The 24,741-nt window shown below is 40.3% G+C and overlaps 2 protein-coding genes across 2 annotated transcripts in view; one reads left to right on the forward strand and one right to left on the reverse strand.

Annotated features, from left to right (window-relative positions):
• LOC131287727 (glucose-6-phosphate 1-dehydrogenase) overlaps nucleotides 1-24,741 on the reverse strand; it is a 284,204-nt gene that overhangs the window by 191,301 nt on the left and 68,162 nt on the right. The gene's annotated exons all lie outside the window — the stretch shown is intronic.
• On the forward strand, nucleotides 14,326-15,369 carry LOC131287731 (SOX domain-containing protein dichaete). Its single transcript, XM_058316814.1, has one exon. The coding sequence runs from the start codon at nucleotides 14,326-14,328 to the stop codon at nucleotides 15,367-15,369; it is 1,044 nt and encodes a 347-aa protein (XP_058172797.1).

The following is a 24,741-nucleotide window of genomic DNA, read 5'->3' on the forward strand; positions in this document are numbered from 1 at the left end:
TTCACACTTTTCTTTATCAAGAGCTTGGTTATTCATATAGCCTCGCTTGCTCATTATCGTGATGATAATATTAAAAACATTAACTTTTTTTACTAATTCAAAATTCTTCCAATATAACTCAATCTAACTTCAAAACAAGTTATTTGAAATAATCTAAAATGATCTCAATACTAATTCCACTCCATCTTCATTTTCATCGTCAACTCAATCGATGCACAACAATATTGTGAAAGATTTTGTTTTATAAAAATGGTATATTTTATTTATTTGGCCTCACATGTGAGTAAAATCACTAATTATTACATAAATAATAGATATGGTGTTACTTACGAAAACCACTATTAAGCCTCTTTTCATTAGCTGAAAAATATCTAATTCAACTTTTGCTAAGCACTTACGATTCACGAAACAATTTAGATTAACTACTATACAATTTAAAACATGCAGTAGTTTTTGTTCTAAGGACATCTTAGTCACTGGGAAGTCTCTCCGAAGTTGGTTTGACAAATTGATCGCCAAACGGACGATGCTGCTAATGGTGGCAAGGGAAAAAGAATAGGCAGCAGTTAAAGTAAATAAAGGAGAACACCCTTTTTTCTGAAACCGGTTCGGTATGTGAGAAATGTGTTCCCGAAGCGCCTCCCGAACGGGTGGATGCCACGTAAGGACGCGCGCGCCATATAATTATCCTCACTGCGGAGCGCTCGGGATTTAGGGGAATGCTTGAAATGGGAGGAAATCGTCACACCTTGGGGTATTTCTTTCTTTCGAAAAGCGTCCCCTTCGCTTCAGGGTGATGGCGGTGGATGAGGATAATCATGGTGGTGGCTTACAGTGGCCGGCCTGGCCGAGGCCCAATTGAAAAACCGTAGGCACTGGCTTCCGTGCGGAATGCTGCTCGGAATGCTGCCATGGTACGGAGGAGGTTCGCAGTTTCGGTTTGCTGCTGACTGCACGACTTGGCTTGGGAAATGATTGCGCCAGCCAGTGCGCCATCCAACACTGCCAAGACAGTCAATCAAAGGCCCATCGCCATTAAATGTTTGAGTTCAAAACGATTAATAAGCACCTTCCTGGTGCTGGGCCGTTTTTTTTCTTTTCTATTTTCCTCTACAACTCCCCGGCACTCGACCGGCCATAATGGGTCTGTTTGAGTACGAGAATAATAGAAGCTACAATTAGGCGCTACCGTATGATTTGTGCGATTGTTGCTAGCAGGATGGTGTGGAAAAGCCCGGCCAAAGTTTTGGGAAAGTAAGCCCGGGATAAAGAAACTGGGAAGCTCCCACCGACACGCCCAGCGGGCGGGAAGAAGGGTGCGAAAATAGCTGGCCCTAGGTATTCTTGTTTTGGACGCGAAATTGGTTGACCAGTTGAATGTGCCCGATTGTAGGCTGAATGGAATATTGTGAAAGGTTAATAATATGTTGATTTTAAACCCTTTCTCGCAATCATGGTCTAGGCGTTCGATTTTGAACACAATGTATTCTATTCTTTTCGTCGTTTCGGGCGTCATGTTTCGTATCTCGACGAAAGCTTCTGTTTTCTTAACGGATCTCAAAGGAAAGTATTTCAGAGATGGATTCTGATGAAGAATTGTTTTTTTAGTCGTATTTATTTGGTTTAAACCAGAATAGGGTGTTCGTATGTAATTAGTCTAATTTCCGTATTTCTTAATAAAAACAACTTAAATTAATGTTCGGGCTTCTTTTAGCATTTATTATGCATACGCTGCGTTTTTGCATATGCTATGCGATATACCAAACAAATTTGAAGAAATATACTGTATTTAATTTAGATTGTACCAATAGGGTTAATAATGTTTTATAGAAACAAATCCATTGCAGTCATGCGTTGATTTTAGTTTAAGATTTAAAATATTAGGTTTTGTTCGTTAGGTGTGTATGGTGAGTTCAATATGGTAGTAAAAGTAATAAGAATTTCAGCAGTCAAGATCAACAAGTTATTAATGTTGATCATGGTGAAGTATTATTAGTAAAAGTATTATTGGTTGGTTCTTCAAAGAGGGAAGCTTGTGATATTAAGTTACAAATATATAAAGAAAATTTAAAATGAGTTCAACAAAAGCTCTGATATTTTGATTCGACCATGTAGTTAAAATTTAATTATTTCACAGTATGAGCATCCGTATATTCATTTAGATAATTTGTAATGTACTTTAAAAAAGATAAAATAGCAACGAGGATAAAAGACTATCGTGGTAAACAATTGAACAGCTAGTATTAACTAGAATTGCAAAATAATGTTAAAGATGGTGAAATTTTTTTCGATATTTAAAGGTAAAGGTGGGTGATAGGATAGTAATAGATATTATTTATCACTCATAGTTCTCGTTGTAATATATTTTGATCTACGATTTTTTTACACGTTTATATTATATTGTCGTAGTTAATTTTCCCCTTTAAAGCAATTTTAGAATAAGTTTTCGTTTATCTTGTTTATATGTGTTTTTCGTTTGACTTAAAGTACTTTCAATTAACGGGGCACCAGCAAAAGTGAACATTGCCTTTGAAATAATTTTCCTCGTCGCAGTCCAAATTGGTCAAATGATTTAATAATTCGAGAGCTATTTCAAATGAGTTGTGTAACCATGAAAAATCCAAAACACCACATGGTAGCTAGGTAAAAGAGATTTGAATAATCGCGTTTATCGCAGACAATTATTAAAATGGGAAGTTTTCAATAGGACCATTCGGTCTTAGATTTAGAGGTCATAAAGAACGAAAAGAAGGTAAGGTTTTTTAATATGATGAATTTGTAAAGTTTTATTTGCTAAAACATGCAAATATTAAAACAGGAAATGTGAATTACCTATCACGTTATATTGTTGATGAACTCATAGAAATAATTGGAAATCACATCTGCATCACAATGCACGCAGAATTTGTAAAATATAAATCAAAGTGGCTCTAAACTATAGTAGTATTTTGGAATCATATTGAAAAACAATACTGCAGATATGTTATTATTATGATATGATACTATTAAAAATGAACATTCAGGTAATGGACATTTTTGAAGGCCTCCAATTATTTCACCGCGTAGTCCCTTAGAATGTATTGATCCCCCTTTGGTGGTATTACTTCATATTTTAAGGGAATTACTAGATAAAAGCTTATTATTAACTGGCATGTAAAAGCAAATGCATTGCATACTGTAACGTATAGCTGAAACAAAAAGCCCTGACTCCGAAACATATTTTTAAGGGAGTCGCTGTTAACGTATGCAGGACATCTGTATCTCATCCCAAAATAAGGTCACACTCAGCGTTGACTTCTTAACTATAAGCAGTCGATACAGCGCGACGAATCGCCCATCGGTAGGCGGGCAATCTAATGTCCAAAATATTTACCATTCCAAATTCGTCGCCAGCAAACAGACCCTAAAGATGTCGTCAAGTTTGGGATGGAATTGAAGGTTCAAATTTGACGAATTTTGCGTCCGACAATATACCTGAAGAGATCATTTATGACTGCGTATATTCATAAACATAAATGTATACGAGCTCATTGTGTCATAACTTGGTAGCAAACCCCAGAGTGCATACCGTACGGCCATTGGGTTTGTCATTGTCGTGCCTACCGGGACCGGGATGCGTTTGTTGTTTGCACAGCAAATCTAATTTGCCAGCTCATATCGTAAACAAACACGCCGCTCAAATCGTACCGTGGTCCGCAATTCGATGCGGTCGCTGGCTGCCGACTGTCGTGGAGTAAACCAGTGTCCGACGATCGTCGGGCGGAGGATCGTTCGGTTCGGGAAGGATAAAATTATTGCACGGTTTTATTGCTCACCGAAGTCCAAGGAAGGAATGTTGGAATACGCCGATCTGGGCTCGATCACCGCCGTCGGGGTCCTTGCAGCACACGAACGAAAAGGACACCCATGGAGCCGGGAACACGAACCGACTCTTTCCGGCAGGAACAATCTACCCCCCGCCGGGGGAGCGGGCGGACAGGCAGCCCGGGGCGGAAGGAGCCCAATCGATCCTTTTTTGTCCTAATTACCCATACGTTACGCGTAGTTGTTTGTTTTCGTCCTTTCGCTACCCTCGCGACGATTTTCTGCAAACAGAAAGTTGACTTTTATTGTTCGGACCCTTCGGTGGGAGTACATTTCTCCTGCTTTTCCTCTTTTTTCCTCCCGCCCGGTCGTGCTGGATGCCGCTCGTGGAAGCTGCCTAAGAAACATCGCCGAATGGGCTGGACGTGTAATAAAATAATTCCACTATCCTCCTAGGCTCCGAGCGTAAGGACCGGCGGAGGGCTATCAAGGAGGCGAGCAAATGGTCGGGAAAAATCCGAGGTAGAATAATTGCATCCCAAATGCATGAGCATGGGGACTGTGTTTACCTACCTGTTAAAGTGGCAAACCACTGTACCGAGAGCCCCCAAAGTTATACCTGTTCCAAGGACCCTCGGAACATGAGCCCAGCCCGACGGATTGTTTGTTTAGGCTTGGCCGAGGTGTGGGCCCTGCTTTCTTCGGCGCGGAACAATCGGGCGACCTTTTGTGTGGAGTTAACTTTCTAATTTGATCGCAACGCCCCCACGCCCTCTGGAGACCACCGTACCCGCGAAAAATGACCACCTTCACCGTTGCATGTAAAGAGACTAGACACTTTCAGGACAACTACCTACGATCAACCCCTCTCGACTATTGTCCAGTGGTACGGAGCCTCGAAACTAATGATCAGTCGGGGATGACCTAATAGAAAAGTCAAACAATGGCGATAGCAGTTCAAGCATGAAGAAGGACGAGGTTTTGTTCAAACGATCGGGAAATCCCGGATTAATGCGCGAAACAATGGCCCTCCGATGCAGGTTTTAGCCGCAAATATTTTCAAATTATTCCAAAAAATAAATTAACAGCTTTGTGAAGTAATTTTTATGTAATTTAATTTTTATTTCAACGTTCAGGATTACCGTAACATAAAAGCAAAATCAGTTTATAAAGTGAATAACTGCTATTTGTTGATCTTCCCAATGTATGCTCATACAAAAAGCCACTCAACTAATTTCAACCAGCAATTCTTTAGAATTTTATTTTCGTTGAAATCATTTAGTATTGGATCTACAATATTTTATTTGGTTTGAATACGTTTGGAATGCAACTATAGATACTTACGAGTATACAAACGAATTATGTTCGTACGGGTTAGGTGTTAGTCTTTGCGTATAATGTAGGAGAAAACTATTATTACAAAGATAAAGCTGCTTGCTTGTGGTGACCCTTGCTTATTTTGTATTGAAAAGTTTTAGTTTAGAGTTGAATTTCTATGAGTACAGAAAATTTACTTTGAAATATCTTCGGTAACCTTTCTCATAGTTCTTTTGAAAAATTTCACAATTCTCCGAAGAAATTTAATGGAAAAATTGAAATAAAACTACTTGTGTGTAGAATAATGTGCAATATCGATACCATAAATACTTAACAGTACAGTTGTTGTTGAAATTAGGTATTCCAATTAAGATGAAGAAGTTCAAAGATACGTTATTTTAACAAATACCGAAACGAAATTTGATAGTGGTCTAAAAAAACTTATTTGAGTTATTTTTTAAAAGTTGTTTTGATAATTTTAGATAAAGTGATCGATTGAAAAGAAACAAATTAAAATATTTGATATTTTTACTAGATAATCTAGATTTGCCATAGTATTGACTTATTGATTGTGTCTGTGTGCCTGTGAAACTACAATTTTATATGATGTTCATTATTAAACTATTTTCTAAACGGTATTATCCTTCCGTCTTCATGTCGTCTTCAATTCTTCAATGCATTGCCCGAAATATGTTGTACAAAAAAATGGTTATAATGCTTCTTTTTCTTCTTTTTGTCGTTTCCTAATTCTTAATCTTATTTCTTAATAAAAATAGGGAAGTATACTTACCATGAAGTAAAATCATTCCATTTATACTTATGCGATAATAACCGTTTGTTTCACTTTAATTGAATGCATTCTCAGAAGAAATCATAATACTAAAATATTCTTATTGCAATGATCAATTGTTGTCAATTGAAATAAGATTTCGCACACACAATCAAAGTCCACGTGTGTGCAGAATATCCTCCCGATACGTACTTTGGCCAATGTATGCGGTAGCCATTGCCAATTGATCTCTTTAATCTCTTTTCTTCCTCTTTGTTCCCATCGCATCCAGTTTACCACGCATCGGATGGTGGACCTGGCCGCCGGAGACGTGTCATAATCCTCTTTCCCGATTTGCATTCAATCCATTCAGAACGGGGTACGAAAAATACGCCCCGAGCGGACACCGGGTGAACCATTCTTATCAGCCTCAATGACCGGTGGTGGTCAGCTTAAGCCGGCCGTAACCGCAAAACGTAAATGATTTTTGCCCCAAATTTCTCGTGCCACAACCACCCGTGTCCCGGCGGGCCAGCCAAACCGTTTTGGCACCTGATCGTGTCGGGTTTTCGTTTCGAGGTGTTCTTCTGCCGCTGCGAGGTGCTTCCACCGACAAAGGTGACGACGCTAAACCGGATTAGCCTGGCGAAGGGCGGCAGGCCGTGTGGCGACAGGACTAATGGAGGGTACGGTTACGGTCCCGGTTCCGAGAACTGGCGAACTGCACGATGCTAATTGCGTACATCAATCAGAATCAGGCTCGTTCGGACCGAGGACTCCTAACGAAAATCTTGTTAGGCACGTCGGTACGACACTCCGAGCATAACCAGGCCACTATCAAGACGCGTATATTAATCGTGCCTTTTGTCGGACACGCTTCATATCTTTCTTAACTGTCACTGGAGTTAATATCAATAAATGTGATACGATTGGGTTCTCGATTTGACACAATCAATTCTAGGGATCATTACTCTTTGCCGTACGCTAACCTTTCTTGCTAATCGAATCCTTATACACGTTGCTTTTACAATGAAATTGATTTTCCCTGCTATAAAACATATTTGGTTTTTTAGGTATGAAGTAGTTAACATAGCCATTTAAATATTTGGAGATCGTGTATTTATTACCTGCAACACTCATCTTATATGCTTCAGTACGAACCTTTATAAAACTAACAAGTGGTTGCGAATATAGAAATTTTATACATAACTTTTGTGCTTTGAGAAACGCTAAAAGCCTCAATACAAATTCACTTTACACGAAGAATACACCACACTTTTGCATGCAAAAGTTTTGCAGAGATTTGATGTTTCTGCACCAGTGTAAATAGAGAATTCATTTGTAGTAATCCATATATTTGATAATTTGAATTAAACCATGCAGGGATGACTGTGCTTGGCTCTGTCTAATCCTCTTATTGGAGCCATTTTCGGGTTGTTAAGTTAGGAATGTCTTCTTTCCTCCAAATGCAATCAATGTAAGAAAAATACCCTTTTGCTGCTCTGGATTGCTACATGGAAAATCATTTGTTTTCTAAATTCACGCTAAGATCAACAAACTTATGCCGTGCGGTACTTTCCACTTTGGAGACATTTGCGCGGAAAGTTGTTTGTGCGGAGAAAAAGAGACATCTAGGTGTCTTGAAGAGAAAAAGAGATAACCAGCGATAAATTACTGGATTACGCGTGATTTATCGCTCCTGGACAGCGAATCGATGGGTGGTTAATTTATTTGCCGTAAATTATCGTTATGATTTGTGGTGGCGATATTTAGTGGATTTATGAGAGCGATTTTTTTTTTGTATATAAAAAATAAGTTCCACAACAGGGTGGGAGGAGAAATCAATCGTTGGTTTGCAAAGCAGGTAGCGCGACAATGAGTACTTTTTTTAAAAATTTACTCCCTACATAATAATAATATACAGTCCGTGTTGCGTGCGTCGTGAAAATATAGATTACATGTGGTTATGTTTTGGTAAATCCCGAAAAATAGGTTTTCGTTTTGACGAGTCAACCATGTGATACAATATTTACGTTTTGACATTAGCTCGACTTTATTTTATTGAACAAAAATATTTTATAGACAAACAAAGGCTTTGGGCAAACTAGAAGCAGATGTTTGAAATCATCAATCATCATTCAATTGAGGTAATCTGCTTATTTTCTTCACTCGTTATTGATCTATTACTTAGGAGTTGAGGATCAAAAAAAAACTACTCACGATCTCGGGATCCGGTTGGTTGCTCTAAATCAGCCATTGTGGGTTATTACTGAAAAAAAACAAACAAACTAGAGATGGAAACCATACGGCACACTTCCGTTCGATTCATTTTACGCCGCTTTACTCTCCAACGAGCGGTTAATTGCAAAATCCGGTACGCTAAAAAGATAAGAGTAAAATGAACTAGCACAAAAATGCTTTCCGAGCCCACATTAGAATTAGAGATGAAACGCGGGAGGATAACATGTTATGTACGGCCTTATGGCCTTGGGACAAGCGCGTGTGTTATAGGAGAGCACACCAAGCCGTAGGAAAACCATATTTCCTTCGTTTTTTGTTGTTGTGATGTTGGTTAAGACGGTTTAATTGACTCCTGTTTGAGGCAGCATTTTGAACCATCGCTAAAAAGCCGTCAAAGGAATGAAGAAAAGGTACGGGGCATTTTTTTCTCTCTCCATCCTAAAACATTATTTATCTATCGTTAGCTTTGTGCTGCATCCAACCGCCTGCTGGTGTGGACGGGTTCGATTAAAATCTCATCTTTTCCGATTCATCCGCTCAGCGAGAAGGTACGAAGAAAGCAACGGTGGAACGATGGAAAAGCTGAGCTCTCTAAAAGTGAAAAAAAAATTGCTCGATGCCACTTCCACTAATGCCACTTCACACATGCTCTACTTGATGGTACACACAGAAATATGAAGTGCTGAATATTAAGAGGCAGATAGGAAAAAAAAACTACGTCAGGAAAGGAAAGAAAGGAAATGAGACGGGAAATTGTTCCAAACGGTAGATAATCATTTTGCGATTGATCAATTTGGATGCGCTTCGCTGATTTTTCGATGTTTGCACGTTGTGGCTCGCTGAAGTGCAGAAGCGAAGGTACATCCGCTCCGAGGACATCCGGTCTGTAGGAGCTCACACCACGAAGCTACGATCCACGTTGGTGGAAAAATAATTACCTACTTGTTTTCTATTTCTTTACTTCATGGATCATATTTTTTTCAACAGTAATACTTCTGTTATTTCTTACTACTCGTCCCTTAGAACTGTTTAGTGTTATATTTGATTTCGCAATTGGCGTATGTTTTTATTAAATGTTCTTTGGAGCAATAAATTTAAGAGTGAAATATCTTTTAAAACAAACTCAAAATCAAATTTAAATTGAACCCTAAATCATTTTCGATATTTTTATTTTACATTTTAATTTCCAAAAAACATGTGTTAATATGTTTTGAAAAAACAACAACCAATTATCACTCTTTCACTATTTGTGTAACGGATTATATAAACTTTGATCTCTTTAAAAAATATTCTAAATATTCTTAATGAGTTAACAAGAATCCAAAAGGTTATTAAATAAATAGAAATAAAAATTCAGGTCTAATCGAGTTTCACATTATATACTTCTCTCAAAGTGATTAAATAAAAATTTGAAAAAACGTAACAAAACGGTTAACGTGTTTTTTTTTCAAAATTTAAGAAGCTAAGCTTGAAACATACACTATATTCAATTTTGATGGTAGTTTTTCATAAAAACATTGACATAATATAGCAGCTTTCGGATACGCATAAATTGAACGAACAAACACTTATACTGAAAGGATTTCTTTTCCATACTTCTGCAATTGCTCTGACCAGGTATAAGTATCGTAAAATTTGTACAGCAAATTTTTGTTGAAAATAACAATTCCCTCATCTCGCATTTCTGGGCATTTAAAAACTGTCTCGATCCCGCAATTGCCGTGTACCGTTGTTTTGGGAAGCTTCTCCGGTTGGGAAACAATATCCGAAACTACTGCTCAAGAAGCCGGTAGGGCTTTTGTGTTTGTTGTTTCGTTCCCGCGTATCGGCAGCGGAGGAATTACTATCAATAGGAGAGAAAGGAATTAACAACCTTTCTTTTACGAGCCAAACCAAAGAGTTGTTCGTTAATTGGTAGGTGTTAAAGTGAGTAGAAGGTGAAAACTTGGACATGCATTCGGCTCCGTCCAAAACCGTTCTCACTTGTCCCTCGAAATACCCGATGCATGCGAAACGTAGGCAAATGTGTGCAGGAAAGTGTTCAATAAACTCCGTTTCAGCCAATGGGCCGAAATAAAGTGATTTGTTTACTACCGTTGACGGGGGCAATCGGACGGGAGACGGAACACTTTTCCCTCCAAGGGTTCGCTTTCGTTCTTTTTTGCTTGCATTATTCAAATCCCTTTCGATCCCTAGCTATAACAAACAATCATAAAGCGGAGGTTGCATTTATGCTGCGAACATCGGCTTACATATCGCATCTCTCCACATTCAGCATAGTTGTGGGTGTGGTGTGCACCGTTCGATTGTACGGCAATTCATCACAAAACAGTTCGACGGATGTTTGTTTTTCCTCTGTCATATTTCGTCGTTATGGCTGCGGCTGTATAAAAAAGTGCGCTAGATGACTGTAAAAATGAATACAGCTTCCAGGTAAGGCTTTGATGCCAAATGGTGAGGGGTAGATCTCATAAAAAAAGAAACAACCAAAATACATGGAAGTAGAGAGGTGAAAAAACTGTCGGCCACATACGAATAAAAAAAGGAAAATCTGCACACAGCGGCTCGGCGTGTCGTAAAAAGCGAGGAAAGCTAATTGAAATGCGGGATTGAGGCGAATTACCACCCGATCGGGGACAAAAAAAGTAACAGGATCAATTTCACACTACCGATAGGGGCAAAGCTAAGCTTACACTCAACAAAAAAGAAAAGCTCAATATGACACGCATGTTGATGCGTTGTACAGTGCAGAAACGCAAAAAAACTTCAAATAGAAAAAGTAGATAATAAATTGCGGTTCTGTTTACCAGGTTTTATTCCAGGTTGTTATAACACTTTATATTTGTTTCATTGTGGATGAATCGAACATGAAAGTTCATAATCGTATCAATTTATAGTTTATTTATATCGTGCCGTGTAACAGCTTCCACAGTAGAGGAGATATTTTAGGTATATGCTTAATTTAGTAAATTTATTTGATCTATTCTAAATATACATTTCCTCGTCCAATTTTGCTAATGAAACGAACATTCGAAAGGATTTTCAATATGAACAATTTATAAAAATCATTTAGATAAACATCTTTTCATCCTATATGTTAGATAATCTCAAAAATTAAATGTTCCGTGATTGCGAAAAGTAAAAGCATCTAAAAACTTTCAAATAAACAACGCTTCAATATACAGTTGGCAAATGAATGGTTGTATGCTTGTTTTTGGGCAAAAATAGTTCTCTAGCTCAGAGGGGCTGCCAATTCATCACTATAAACTTCATGTGCAAAGTTGTTTGATAACTGGTTGATTAATCCAAAATAACTAGTAACAGTCGTGAAACGTTTTTTCGGCGAATTAAATAAATGTGTTTTATAAAATAGATGACAACGGAAACGTGTGGTATCTTGAATTTCAGCAAAGTCTGCTTGGCTCACTTGAGATCAAATTCATTGAAAATAACAAAAGCTTATTTGCAACGAAATAGATATGATGATACTGTTATCGATGATATTATTGCTCATCTGGTTCAAGGTATTGTCGCTCTCCCCCGAGATTTTCCCAATCATAGAAAAAATTCTTTGTTGCAAACAAATGGAAACGTGGCAGTTTTCTCTGAATTTCTTATTTTCTCTCATTTCCCAACCATCCGGGCATTTGTGAGGCGATCGGAAGGCCATATTGTGGGCGCATTATTATTATTAACAATTTACTGGCACCGGCTCCGTGATAAACGACATCAGCCGCCCGGCCTTTAACAGTATTACGGGGTGGCTTGCTTCGGTGGAATGCCGGAACGGTGACCCCATCCTTGGCTCGACGTTTTCCACCGTTGCTCTTGCCCACGCGTTGAGTCCTGAGAGCATGAAAAGCTCTAAAATGCTTCACAAAAACGCGGGGTAACCTCTTTTCCTGGATTGCTGCTGGCGTTATTGATGGAGTGTGGCGACACGAGACGGTTCTCTTAAGGGGTCTAAAGCCATAGCAGAGGTTGCAATGAAGTTATGAGTGAAGGAGGTGGCAGCTGCGGCCGGTTGGGATGAAAACAAACCAATAGGGGTTGAGGAAAGGCAACATTGATCGATGGAAAAGCAAACGCAAAATTAAAAGTCGGATAGGTTGGTGGGGGGTTAAGAAAGCAACAAAACCAACTAAACAACGAACAAAGAACGAACCTACGGTTGCGCGAGAAAGAGAGAAAGGCAGGAAAAAGCGTGAACGACTAAAATCGCGGATCGCATTGTGGGAAAGAAACGGATTCGAAATAATGGTGGGGAGAAAAAATATAACAAGAAATAAACAACCAAACAGCCACCACGAATGAAAAAGCTTGGATGGGGAATTGGGGAAACAAAATGCGAACAAGAAAAGCTTTTTAATGGTTCAGCCAACAAGGGAGAATTTTTCTGGAGTGTATCAAGCAGTGAAAGAAAGAGCACGAGGCACGGAATGAGCTGGCGGGGGCTAAAGGGACAGGAAATTCACCATCGCTTGTTTGTGAGTAGAGAAACGGCAAGAGAAAAGTGAACACAAACAACGAATCCTCTTCCAAAGCACTGCCTTTTGGTGCGGCGAAAGAGAAAGAGGCAGCATTCCACCGGAACAAATGGAGAGCTTTTCCATTCTGTACCCATTATCCTTCAACCGTTTCGATTGCCAAGGGAAAAATGTGAAGAAAAGGGGAAACGAAATAAGTAAGCAATGAACCTTGAAGGAAGCAGTAAACTAACTAAACTACAATCGCGCATTGAATGCGCACACGCATACCGACAAAGTTAAATACAAAATCGAATATTGGAAGCTCACAGCACAGCGCAACAAAAGGGAAAAGGGCAGAGAAGAAAAGCTTGTATTCGCGGGCTTTTTTCCCATTCATCCCCTCCTGCCGAGGGAAACGGGAGGCAGGTAAGAAAGCGCGCCTTTGGTGGGGATTTGGTGTGTTGCGTTTCGGATGTTTGAAGCGTCCTACAAAGGCGGATATTGGGAGCAGGATAAAAGGCGTCGTAGAAAAGAAGAATGCCGACGGTTGTTCTTGTGGCTTTCTGTTCGAATAATGGAGTAGTGTGAGCGAGAGACGCGCTGATGCGAAAGAGCGAAATCTATTACACGGGAACATTTCATTAGCACGCCTCTTTTTTTCGTTGATGACGACTGTGGTTGTGTGCGTGAGATGTGCTATCGATACCACAGTGGGTTTCCTTGTCTGGCACGTCAAGTAATCCGTACGAGGGTCATATAGCTGTCTATTGCAAACCGCTTCGGCACCCAAACCAGCATCGTGTGTAAGCGAAACAACCGCTCTTTTCACACAGCTTCCCAGTGAAAGGGATGAACAGTTTCAAAGGGCACAAAAGAAGAATTGAAAAAGAATCACGTGTAATCGTCGACAAAGAATGGGAAAGAAAGCGATCGACAACGGAACAAAAACTGCTGCAATAAAAAAAAGAAAGAGAGAAAGCAAAAAGGGCAGGCGCTGCCTCGAGCGGGACGGAGCGAGAACAAAACAAAACACGAGGAACAAAGCACCCCAAAAAAAAGGAAGCAAAGCGGGTTTTCTTTACACGGAGCGGTTCGTGATGGAACGGTAGGTCGGGATCCGGCAGCAACCGAAGCAGTCAGTACAAGTCGAACTCTGGTACCGAGCAGATGATCAACAGGCTGCGACGAGAACCGGAATTCCATTTGCGTTTTTAAAAGCGATCTTTGTCGAGTTTTACCGAACACGTAGCTGAGTTGGAGGTGCAAGTTAATCGGTTTTGTTTGTTTGTTCGATTGTTTCATACGGCCTCAGCAGCAGTGTATTCGATTGTTTGTGGCGTGGTGAAAAAGCGGCCTACAAGATCTCACTTATTGTGTATGTGAAATCTGCACGAGGTCAAAGGAAGCAGCACAACAGAAACAATTTACAGGCAGTCTGGTGAACAGCCACAGTGAAGTGGTTTATCCTCAATATTCACTACAAGAAACAAACTCGGGTGATAAACAGTTTAAGGAAGACGAAAACAATTTCGAAACATTCAAAGCAAGTGATTCGAATCGGTGATCCACAGTGAGTGCTGTGTTGCTAAGAAAATCAAAGCCTAAAGTTCGAACATCAGTGGATCGTTGCGTTTTGCGATCACGTGGTAAAAGGTGGTGCTTATGAGCATTTTTTTTGTTCCGCGCATCTCGTGACTCACGCACACCAACAACGTCTGCAGCAACATGATTAACCATCACACCATGGCCAGCCTGGGTCACCCGCACTATGGGTTTTCACTCGGCAGCGGCATGGACATTCCGCCGGCGGGTGATTTCGCCCCGCAGCCCAACCACAGCCCCAACTCCGCCGACCATCTCGGGCTCAAGCGCGGTCTCGGGTTTCCGCCGACCTCCCTCGCCGGCCTGCAGGGCCACGGAGGGCTGCATCATCATCACGCCGGCGGTCAGGGTGGTATGATCGCCGGTGGGGGTGGTGGTGGTGGTGGCGGTGGAGGTGGCGCTGGTGCAGGACAGACCTCTCCCGGCCAGGAGGGACACATCAAGCGGCCGATGAACGCGTTCATGGTGTGGTCGCGCCTCCAGCGTCGCCAGATCGCCAAGGACAACCCGAAGATGCACAACTCGGAGATCTCGAAGCGGCTCGGCTCGGAGTGGAAGCTGCTGACCGAGGCCCAGAAGCGCCCGTTCATCGACGAGGCGAAGCGGCTGCGGGCGACCCACATGAAGGAACATCCGGACTACAAGTATCGGCCACGCCGGAAGCCCAAGAACCCGCTCGCTAACGCCGCCGGCGGACTCGGAGCCCTCGGAGCGATGCAGCAGGGTGGCAAGGGGTCGCTCGGCTCCTCGTATCCGTTCCCGCAGCTCCCACCCTACTTCGCCCCCACGCACCCACTCCAGCAGCTCGAGCAGCACTATTCCGTGCCGTACTTTGGCAGCTTCGACCCGCTGACGCTGCAGAAGTTGCACCAATCGCAGCAGGGCCACGTACAGAGCGGGCACTCGCCGGGAGGGCTCGGGGATCCGGGCAAGCAGTCCGCCGCCCAGCAGCTGCCCCCGACCTCGCTCAGCTCCTTCTACTCCAACATCTACAGCGGCATCTCGGCGGCGGCCGCCGCCGCCCCGCTCTACGCCGCGCACTCCAACAGCCTGTACAACACCTCGTCCACCTCGTCGGCGTCACCCGGCTCCAGCCCCAGTACGTCCCAGTCCGCGCTGCCCGACCTCGACAACTCCATGCGGCGGCCGGTGCAGGTCATCTACTAAGTAAGGGCCCCAAACGCGACCCCATTTTGTACATAGTAGGCTAACGTGGTTACATTCCCGGTTACATTTCTCGGATAGCTAAACACATTCCCGAACGTTCGGTTTCCCATTCTCCACACGCTTTAATTTATTTTGATACGCGCCCGTCGATCGATGGCTCGTCGGTTCTTTTTGGGGAAACTAATTTTCATGTTACTTTCGCTCACAAAAGCAAACGCAAGCGATCGCCGCTGCATGTTGTTTTGTTTTTTGCTTGCCAAAAACGAAAGTGATAATGTAGCATATGTTGTAGCACAAAGATAAAAAGATGTGAACCCGCCGGAATGGTACAAGCAAGATCTTACGTTTTAGTTTTTAACTCTCGCATTTTAAGACAAACGGCTCAAATCTGCACTCTGTATTGCGTACCGATTTGCGGAGCGTAGGAACGTCATGCCTCTCGTTTAGTAGTGTTGTGTTTTGATCTTAGTTACGTTTTATTTTTCTAGCTCCTCACACTTCCCCTCTCTCTGTCTCCCAATTTATTTTTTATTTTTCCTGGTGAGCTTTGCCAAACCACTCTACGCGAGTGGCTAGTAAATGTGAACTTGGGAAAGCGAATTTTGTAAATAATTATCACTGTGTGACCTCAACGAATAGTGAACATGAAGCTATGAAATAATGAAAAGAGAAACGAAACAAAACCTAGTATAAATTGTAAGCGAAAACTCTGATCCCAAATCTTTACTCGATGTAAATCTAGGCGATAAGTAACTCCCTTCCAACGTGCTCGTCATTCCACATCCCTCCCTATCTCTCGCCATTTCTGTTCATCCTACCACCCACCTTTTCGTATAGTAGATAATTATTAATTGTAATTTCGGAAAACGAAAGCCCAACCCGCCCAAGGTTTCGGGCGGTCAATGTTGTAGGATATTGTTTTAGCCTTTTCCCTTCGCATAAGATCTCGCATTCAAGGCTTCACCTTCGGAAGGCTTTACCATGTAAGAGATTTTGCCTCGGTGGACGGTAAAGCGGAAGCGCTGGGAAAACACGAGTGGGCGGATAGGTATTTTTAATGTAATTAAAAACGAAGTGTATCGAAGCGTCAGTAAGAGTGGTATTTGTTATCTGTCAGTATTCGATGGTGTTGATGGCCGAGGGGAGAAAAGAAGTTGAAATCAACGGTATAAAAAAAACATACAAAAAAACAAAACCGATCAAAGTCTAATAAAACGGAATAAAATTATTTGAAATAAAATCAAACGTTTATCGTGTTTCGTGGGTTAAAGGGAAATGGAAAGAAATAGAAATGTGGCATTTTCCTGAGAAAATTTGTTCTAAATTATTAATGTACTTGTATTGTTTATAATTTAAATGATTTTTTATTTTATTTGGCTGTAAATACCCAATCAAGTTAAAGAATAAATTTTTATAATTTTTGCAAGGTTCATCCAAGGAAGTTTAGTTTACATACATGTTTAATAAGCCACATAAAAATTTAAGTTTTTAACGAAACATCGTCTGCCTGCTTTGAATATTTAAATTGCCAACACAATCCAGTAACTAGGCTGGCGTAAATAATTAAGTTTATGTTTCGTATTGTCTGCCTTAAAAAACTATGTCTTGTTAGGTGAAAGTGTCCTTGCGGGCAATAACGCCTACGGGCCACTTGTCATCGTTATTATTGATTTATTTGCCCAAATACAAACAGGTTCCATCGTACCTGGGAGTTCATTTGAACATCAAAAAAGTAAGTGAATTTTGACGCGTATGAAAAAAAGAAGATTAATAAACCACTTGGTTGACAATTTCGTTTTCCATTGTGGTCTAGCAATACTTTCAATGAACCCCCTTGCCCGGTCGTCCTCGTTTTTTTCCAAAAACGAACGAATCGAACACGTACACTCATGCAGAATGTATATCCAAACGTTCTGATGTCCCGACCAGGCGGCAATAATGAACCGTTGGAAGCTTCGCAAACAGTCATAAATAAAGTACTTCCGTCGTCGAGTCCGAGTGCTGCGACGTCCAGGCCATTCGGAAACCAACGCCTGTCGTTTCCCCTCACCAATCCTTTCTTTCCTTCATCGGGCTTTACTTTTAGCTCGGGAGGTGGCACGAGCTCGGGTTTTTATGACGTCCCTGTATGGGCCCATGTTCCGGTAGGGTTCGATAAAACAGTTCGCTTTCGATTTCACCCTTTTCCTCCTTCTCATCAAACTTAGAAACAACCCGCGCCCAAGCAATGTGGCCAACAAACGTACGACATTTGAAACACAGTCGGCAAGGATAATGGGATTGAAAAATTCTGTCCAACGCTCGAACGGGGGTGGTGCCTGGGGTAGGCAAGGAGAAGATGGTAGACGCGAGGTGCTCGGTGCAAAGAATTAATGTCCCCACGGGCCATTCGCACTCGGTTCCGGTTTGCCGCAGCGGCTACCATATTTCCGGCACTTCCGGATCCGTTTCCTTATTCATTATGTGATTTGTATGGGAAATAATGGGCGCAGGATTCGCATGCTCCCATTTTCTCCCTCGGCGAAGGGTTTATGTGTTTTTCTTGGTTGCGACCGTGAGACTGATGCAAGATCGAAGGAGTAAACTGTGGGACGGTTCCTTCAGGGTGTTCGACATCCATGCTGTTCTTTTTCTCGAACAACTGGGACGATTGAATTAAAGAGTTTTCCTTTCACAAAAGCTAAGGGAGCTAGGAAGAAGTAAGTTTTTTATAGCATTGATAAATGGTTTTGGTCTGTATTATGGTTTTCTTATGTTTCAAATTTAGATTCTACCAATATTTTAAAGTTTTTATTAAATTATAATTTTGCATAAATTAACAAATTTAAGAACAAAATATTTTCCATGCGTCATTTCTTATGTTGATGACCGCTTACATTGGTACGATTTGTAAGCCTAGGAGTTCTTAGCTACTTGAAAAATCAACTTTCATCAAATGTAAACATTAACAACAAATGGTCAATAAAAAGTTGAAAAACACAATTTTTACTATGTTTACTGAGCAAACCCATTTTTTTAATGCCTATTCGGGAATGCAACTTCGGATGTCATAGAGCTCTGAAATTTAAACTAAGTAACATTATATCATCAACTTAAATACAGCACAAATAAAAATATGTTAAAATCCTTCAGAAAAAAATCATTAATTTCTTTTATATTATCTCCTCCATTGTTATTGAAATTAGTTTAAATAATCGAACAATGATTTATAAGCAAAACAGAAAAGTTTGATGTTTAAATAGAAGTTAGTTTTAGTTTTTTGACATTTCTGGTAGTCTAATGACACCGGAAAAGAAACTTTAGCTGTTAAACAAATCATCTTTACTTTAGCTAACTTTAGAGATATGACCAATATTTGAAAATTGACAAGATTTTTTTTATAGTTCTACTGCTACAAGATAGCATATTAATGTGCAACGAAATCGAATTAATACTTGATTTCGACGATATTAAGTTACATAAAATAACATGTCTTCAATCCTTTCATATAGCAAACAATAGGCGTGGAAAGACGATAATGAAAATTTTGTAATTTAGCTTATTTAATGCTTTGAATGTCTAACTTCTAATAGGACATAAATTTATGCTGTTCAATTTAAATGCATAGGGGGTCCACCCACCACCTCCACGGCGTGGGTTCGAAACCCAGCCGAATCGGGATTTTCAACAATTTTAAAAATTTATATAGATGCTGTAAAAATGATTAATTCATCCCAATTGTCGATTAATATGTTTGACAACATATATGTTATACATACATTAATATGTTTCCATTACATAGCATCTGGTTTTTGGCAGTACGCAATACTCCTGCAAATCCCTAGCAACTGCGAATTCGTTCTCCGTAGTTAAGACGGAAAAATCGCCTCGTTGTAACGGTTGCCGTACGAGGGTGTATGAATCGGAAAACGACCGCATGAAAAATGAATAATTGCACGTGGAAGTGATTGTCACAATATGCTTCGCGGATCATTGCACTCCCTTTTTTTGGACGGTACTTCATCCTCTTCTTCTCCGGAATTCCCATTGTCCCGCTCAGTTCCGGACTCTCCGGAGCGACCGACCAGCTTCCCGCTTTTCCGTCCACCGGAATATCGTCAGGATTAATAAGCGAGCCTCAATAAGCGAAAGAAATACCCGGCAACGGAACCAACGGCGGTTCGAAAGAAACGCGCCGAAGCGTCCCCTTCGAATAAATTGCGTACTCGAGTGGTTTCGAATTAGGTTGTTATTGGTTTTAATATTGTTGATGGCCTCCAGATTCCGCGGTGAGCATTACTTTTATCCTGGCATCGCCGACCGATGCGATTTTAGACCACAATCGTTCGCCAAGTGACACGCTTTCGGTGGGCGAGGGGATTAAAGTCGAGTGCGGCCCATTGTTGGCTGCTTGCCCTGAAGTATGGAGATAAGAAATCGCTCGTTAGCAGACCTGCGAAATGCGGCTTTCTACCGGAAACCAATTCGTGTTTTAAAATACCCACGTGGATGATAACGACCGTAATGAGAATTAGTGAACCGACTCGCCCGGGAGGCTGGTTTTGTGCAGATCGGATTATTCGTTCATTTTAACCGTGGCAAACGTAACGTGTTGGTACAACAAAATCTTTAAATACATGAAAAAAATATTAAAGTTTAAGAGCCTTCTTAGTATCTTTCAATTTTAATCAAACAAGCTGACCCAACGAACTTCGCCACGCCAAATTTTAATAACCCGGTAATATTGAAATAACAAAGCATTGGAGCTCAAAGGAAGTCCGTTATGTTCGTTGATGTCGACACATATCAATAGCAGATCCATCTTTAGGACACGGCATATCAGGCAAATCCAAAGAATGTTATAAAATTATTCTAAACGATTGATGACTTTTTCATTCACTTACAACACGATCACACAATTTATATGAGGGCAATGGTCCAATGGCATCAGTTTTTTAAAGGCAACTTAAACCGCTCGCGCACTCAATCATTCGTAGTTTGGATACTATGCCCAAAGTTCAGATAAAGATTTGTAATGAGTTCAATTTTCGATGAAGCGCATTGCAAAATAACAACACTCACGTTACAATCCACGATCCAGTACAGATTTAACTCGACAATTCTTATTTTCATTTGTATTTTTTGAACTTTTCGTTTTCCTAAATTTTGTTTGGCCCAAAAGGAACAATTGATCCCACAACATCGTTAAGATTGAGTTACTTGATTTTATTACATGGAAAAAGCCGTTTTTACAATTCTTCCCATCTTCTGGATTTTCCTTAAAGAATTTCCCATTTACTCTTCCTTGGTTAAAAACGAACATCATCCCATGAACATCTTCAAGATTGGCTCAGCCTATTTTAAATATTAGCGTTACAAACAAAAAATGGAAATTTTTCGTATGGGAAAAGCCCTTTTTCGAGTATTCTAGTTTTCTTCCTTTTTCTTAGAAATTTTTAAAAATATTCATCCTTACTAATTCTTAATTGAGTCAAAAGAAATCAGCCACCAGAAGGCTTTGTACGAATTAGTCCAGTCGTTGTTCAGTATCCGTCATAGAAACTTTTTTTTTATATGGAAAAAGCCGTTTTTACAAATTCTCGAATTTTCCGGCTTTTTCATGGGAATTTTCAAATTTTCTTTTTTTCTAAACCTTGCTAAGGTGAAAGGAACAAATCATACAAAGATTGGTCGTACCAATGGTCAAGATTCCAGCCGATTTTAGCTTTCATTTTTATAGATATAGATAATTACTTTTATGGAAAAAAGCCTTTTATCGAGTTTTTTTTATGTTTTCTGGCATTTCCTTGAAAATATTCAAACTTTTCATTTTTCTAAACCTTAGTTGGACCAAAAGGAATAAGCCATAAGAAGACTTCGTTGTGATAAGTCAAACCGGTTTTTTAATTTCGTTAGAGAAGGTAAATAAGTTTTTTTTTATATGGAAGAAAGCCGTTTTTACCGAATTTTCCCATTTTCCGGCTTTTCTATGGGAGTTTTCAAATTATCTTTTTTCCTAAACCTTCCTTGGGTAAAAAGGAAGAAATCATACGAAGACGTCATCAAGATTGGGCCAGCCGATTTTGAGTTTTAGCATCACGAACATACATACATTCATTTTTATAGATATAGAGAGAAGAAGATAAGAGAAGAAGAGATTTACATCGAACGGATTTTTACAAACATTCCCATATCGATTGATATCTCTAGTATGTTGATTTATTTGCACTCTGTTTAAAAAAAAACAATTATTAAGTATTCATATTTATCAACCTTTTTACAATTTTCCTATCTTTTAATATTATTTGCATTTACGCCTGTTTGTTTAAAACAGGTAGTAAATCCGTAATGCACATTGAAATAAGAATAGAAATACCTTAAATATACCAAGGTTTTAGCACTACGAGTGGTGAAAATACATTGAACTCATTAATAATTACTCCGAGAGCTTTGTGACCAAAAGCCACTACAAAAATGTTTGTTTGAGCTGAGTGCGGTAGTCTTGGTAAATGGTAGAAGTTAAGTAAAAAATTATACCCTAACGTTATTGTCACTAAAATCGAAAAAAATCAAATTTATTTTAAAAATAAAACTATTAGTAAAATATATCGAAAATCAAATGCAAGCATGGCAAAGTTTTTACCAAATCTTTTTTTCAAACTATTTCCGATGAGAATGTTGGAGTGTAATATTTGTAAGGAATGTTTTCATTTTCAATTGAGTACCATTTCACCGATTAGCCAAAGTTTCCCAGCAGCAATAATGCCCATTATCATCTCAACCGCACCCTAAGTGACCCTAAGTGCTCCCCAAACGTCCATTGGTGCGGCTAATTTATTAATTTCTCCCATTCTCGCATATGCGCCATGATATGATTAATGTTGTCCATAAGCGTAAATTCGTGCGAATGCATTGCTATCGCGATAAGAGGTGCTTGGAACTGTTTGGTAATGTAATGTCAAACCATTGTGACAAGCCCACCCCGATCCGGCCTAGTTACGGCAGTGCGCGAAGTTCTGGACGAGGGATGAACATGGACATTCAGCTGGAATGATCCACTATTCTGTCGAGTAGCGAGGAGGAGTAAAATGGCGATGCTTTGGTGGAAATTTGATGATGTGTTCCATTTTGGGCGGTCGGCCAAATCCCAACGGGGTTTCTATGTATCGCTTTGTCATTTACACCCCCTCAAAGCAGTCGCCAGCCCGGCCAGGGGTGTGTTTTACGAGGCGCGTCTCCAACCCCAATAGAAAATACAAACACTGACGCACACTTTCCCGAGAGCATGCCACGTTGAAACAACGGCCGACAAAATGACGATCCGACCGAAAAGGACGCGCACGCGAACCGAGGGATTTCGATGAACACCCGACGCGGGTTTTCCAACCCAACCACATTCCACTCCGCGGCCTTAGGTTGCTTTTTCCTATCCATTCGAAGGACCAACCGCTTCTTCATCCCTTCTTCACCGTCTACCAGGTTCCATTCTCGTGTTTGTCATTAGTAATCGTCGCGTCATTTCCTGTTGTCGTTATTCAGGCTCGCTGCTTCCGCCCTTCGCACCAGAACCCTCCACAAGGACCCTCGCGGAATACACCACTGTCTGCCTTTGCTGTACGCACTTTTCACCCGCACTCCCTGCCCGAGCTGGCGGCCATCGCTTTCGGTGTCCGTATTCTCGCTTTCGTTTCGGGAAACCCAGGACCCGGGGAAATGCTGCCTAAGATCGGCTTTGTTCGACGACAATGCACCAAACATTACATTATTTCCATTTTTCCCATTTTTACCATTTTTTCCCCACCGTAGGATTGTTGTCGGCTATTGTTGCTCATCGGTTTTAGCATCCTGGTTGGTTGTTTGGTTGATGGAGTAAATATTTTGTTCATATCATTTCCCGTTTCTTTCTTTCCTTTTTTTGCAGGGGTTTCCGCTTCGTTTCTTAGCATGTCTAACACACACAGGAAAAGATAAGGTACTTCTATAGATGATACTAAATGTATAGGTTTTTCCTCATTCACTTTCGCTTGTATGAATATTTTTGAAAATTTCCATAACACGGTTTTGTTTAGTTTGTTCGCCCATCGTATAATTTTTTTTCATATAATCTCCATTGTGCTATTACTAATTCATGCCTCAATTTATTAATCTTCTCAATAGACATGTATATTTTTTTATATATTTAAAAAGAAGCTATAACTTGTTACAAATACAACTGTAACATAACATGTTCTGAAGGTTTCGTCTGGTGAGCAGAGACCTGATGCTGCCAGTTTCCGGTTTAGAGTTTTTCACGATCCTTGTTTACGGCCTCACCTTTTTCTCCCTGGAGCATCTCCCCCATTCAGCGACTCGACGGACGACTTGTGTTACGGTGCTTACAGAATGAAATCATTTTTACCAATACACAACAAACAATAAAGAAAACTCTCTCTTACGCGTCGACAGAAAAGTAATTTTGCTTCTTTCCATTTGGTCGTTTTTAGAATTTTGTTTTGGATTTCCCATTCCCCGGTTTTTGCTTTGTGTGGACACTCTATTTATTTGTGTCCATTTCGTGGGCCGATTTTCTTCCACTGGGGAAGCACCATGACTAGTGAATTTCTTTAAGGTGTTTTTTTTTTATTCTTGATTTTTTTTAATTTTCTTGCTCTAAATGTGGCTAAGGTCAACGGCACAGTTTTAGGATTCTAAAGTCCGTAAATGGAGCGAAAATAGAAGGAAGCTGACTTATGTTCTTGCTATGGGTCTATGGTTCGGGTTTCTTACTCGCATTTCATTGTGATACTTAGTGTGTATTTCTCCAAAGTGGACACGTAATGTAAAAGTTAAATCTAGCCTCAAGTTTGATGGGACATAATGAAATGTTTCTTTGTTTCAAGGCGTAATTTACATAATAAAAGAGTTAAAGTAGCCCGTAAACGTTATGTGAAACTGGAGTTTGTCCCAAAAGTCCTTGCTACAAGTGCTCAAGTAAGTAAACTCCGTAATCCTGCCGAGTATAAACGATATTTTTAGCAAAGTCAGTTTTTATTTTCTGTAAGTCTAGGCTTCAACATCTCAACATAGGGGATGTTTTACATAACAACAGTTATTCATATTCCATACTCTTTCTTTGTTTTTCAAGTTAGCTTGTTTTTTTTCATTCTCATATTTGGATACACAGTTTTAATACTTCTGATAGTGTCAAACCATTTTTTTGCAGCGATCCTTTATTTTCAGGTGTACGAATCGAAACAAAAAAAACGGTAAAAATGTCGCTATCGATTGAAGCTGAAGTGTACGTAGCGAATATTAAAAACGGAACCGAGATTCGGTTCTCAATTTCAACTTCAATCCAGTACCACTTGAGACGCTTTCGTATGAATAATTATTGCTAAATCGTACGTTTTTACT

Source organism: Anopheles ziemanni, chromosome 3 (genome assembly GCF_943734765.1).
Source record: "Anopheles ziemanni chromosome 3, idAnoZiCoDA_A2_x.2, whole genome shotgun sequence".
Classification (NCBI taxonomy): domain Eukaryota; kingdom Metazoa; phylum Arthropoda; class Insecta; order Diptera; family Culicidae; genus Anopheles; species Anopheles ziemanni.

Bases quoted from the DNA above. Each gene is read 5' to 3' on its own strand.
- LOC131287731 (XM_058316814.1), top strand. From the start codon at position 14,326: ATGATTAACCATCACACCATGGCCAGCCTGGGTCACCCGCACTATGGG.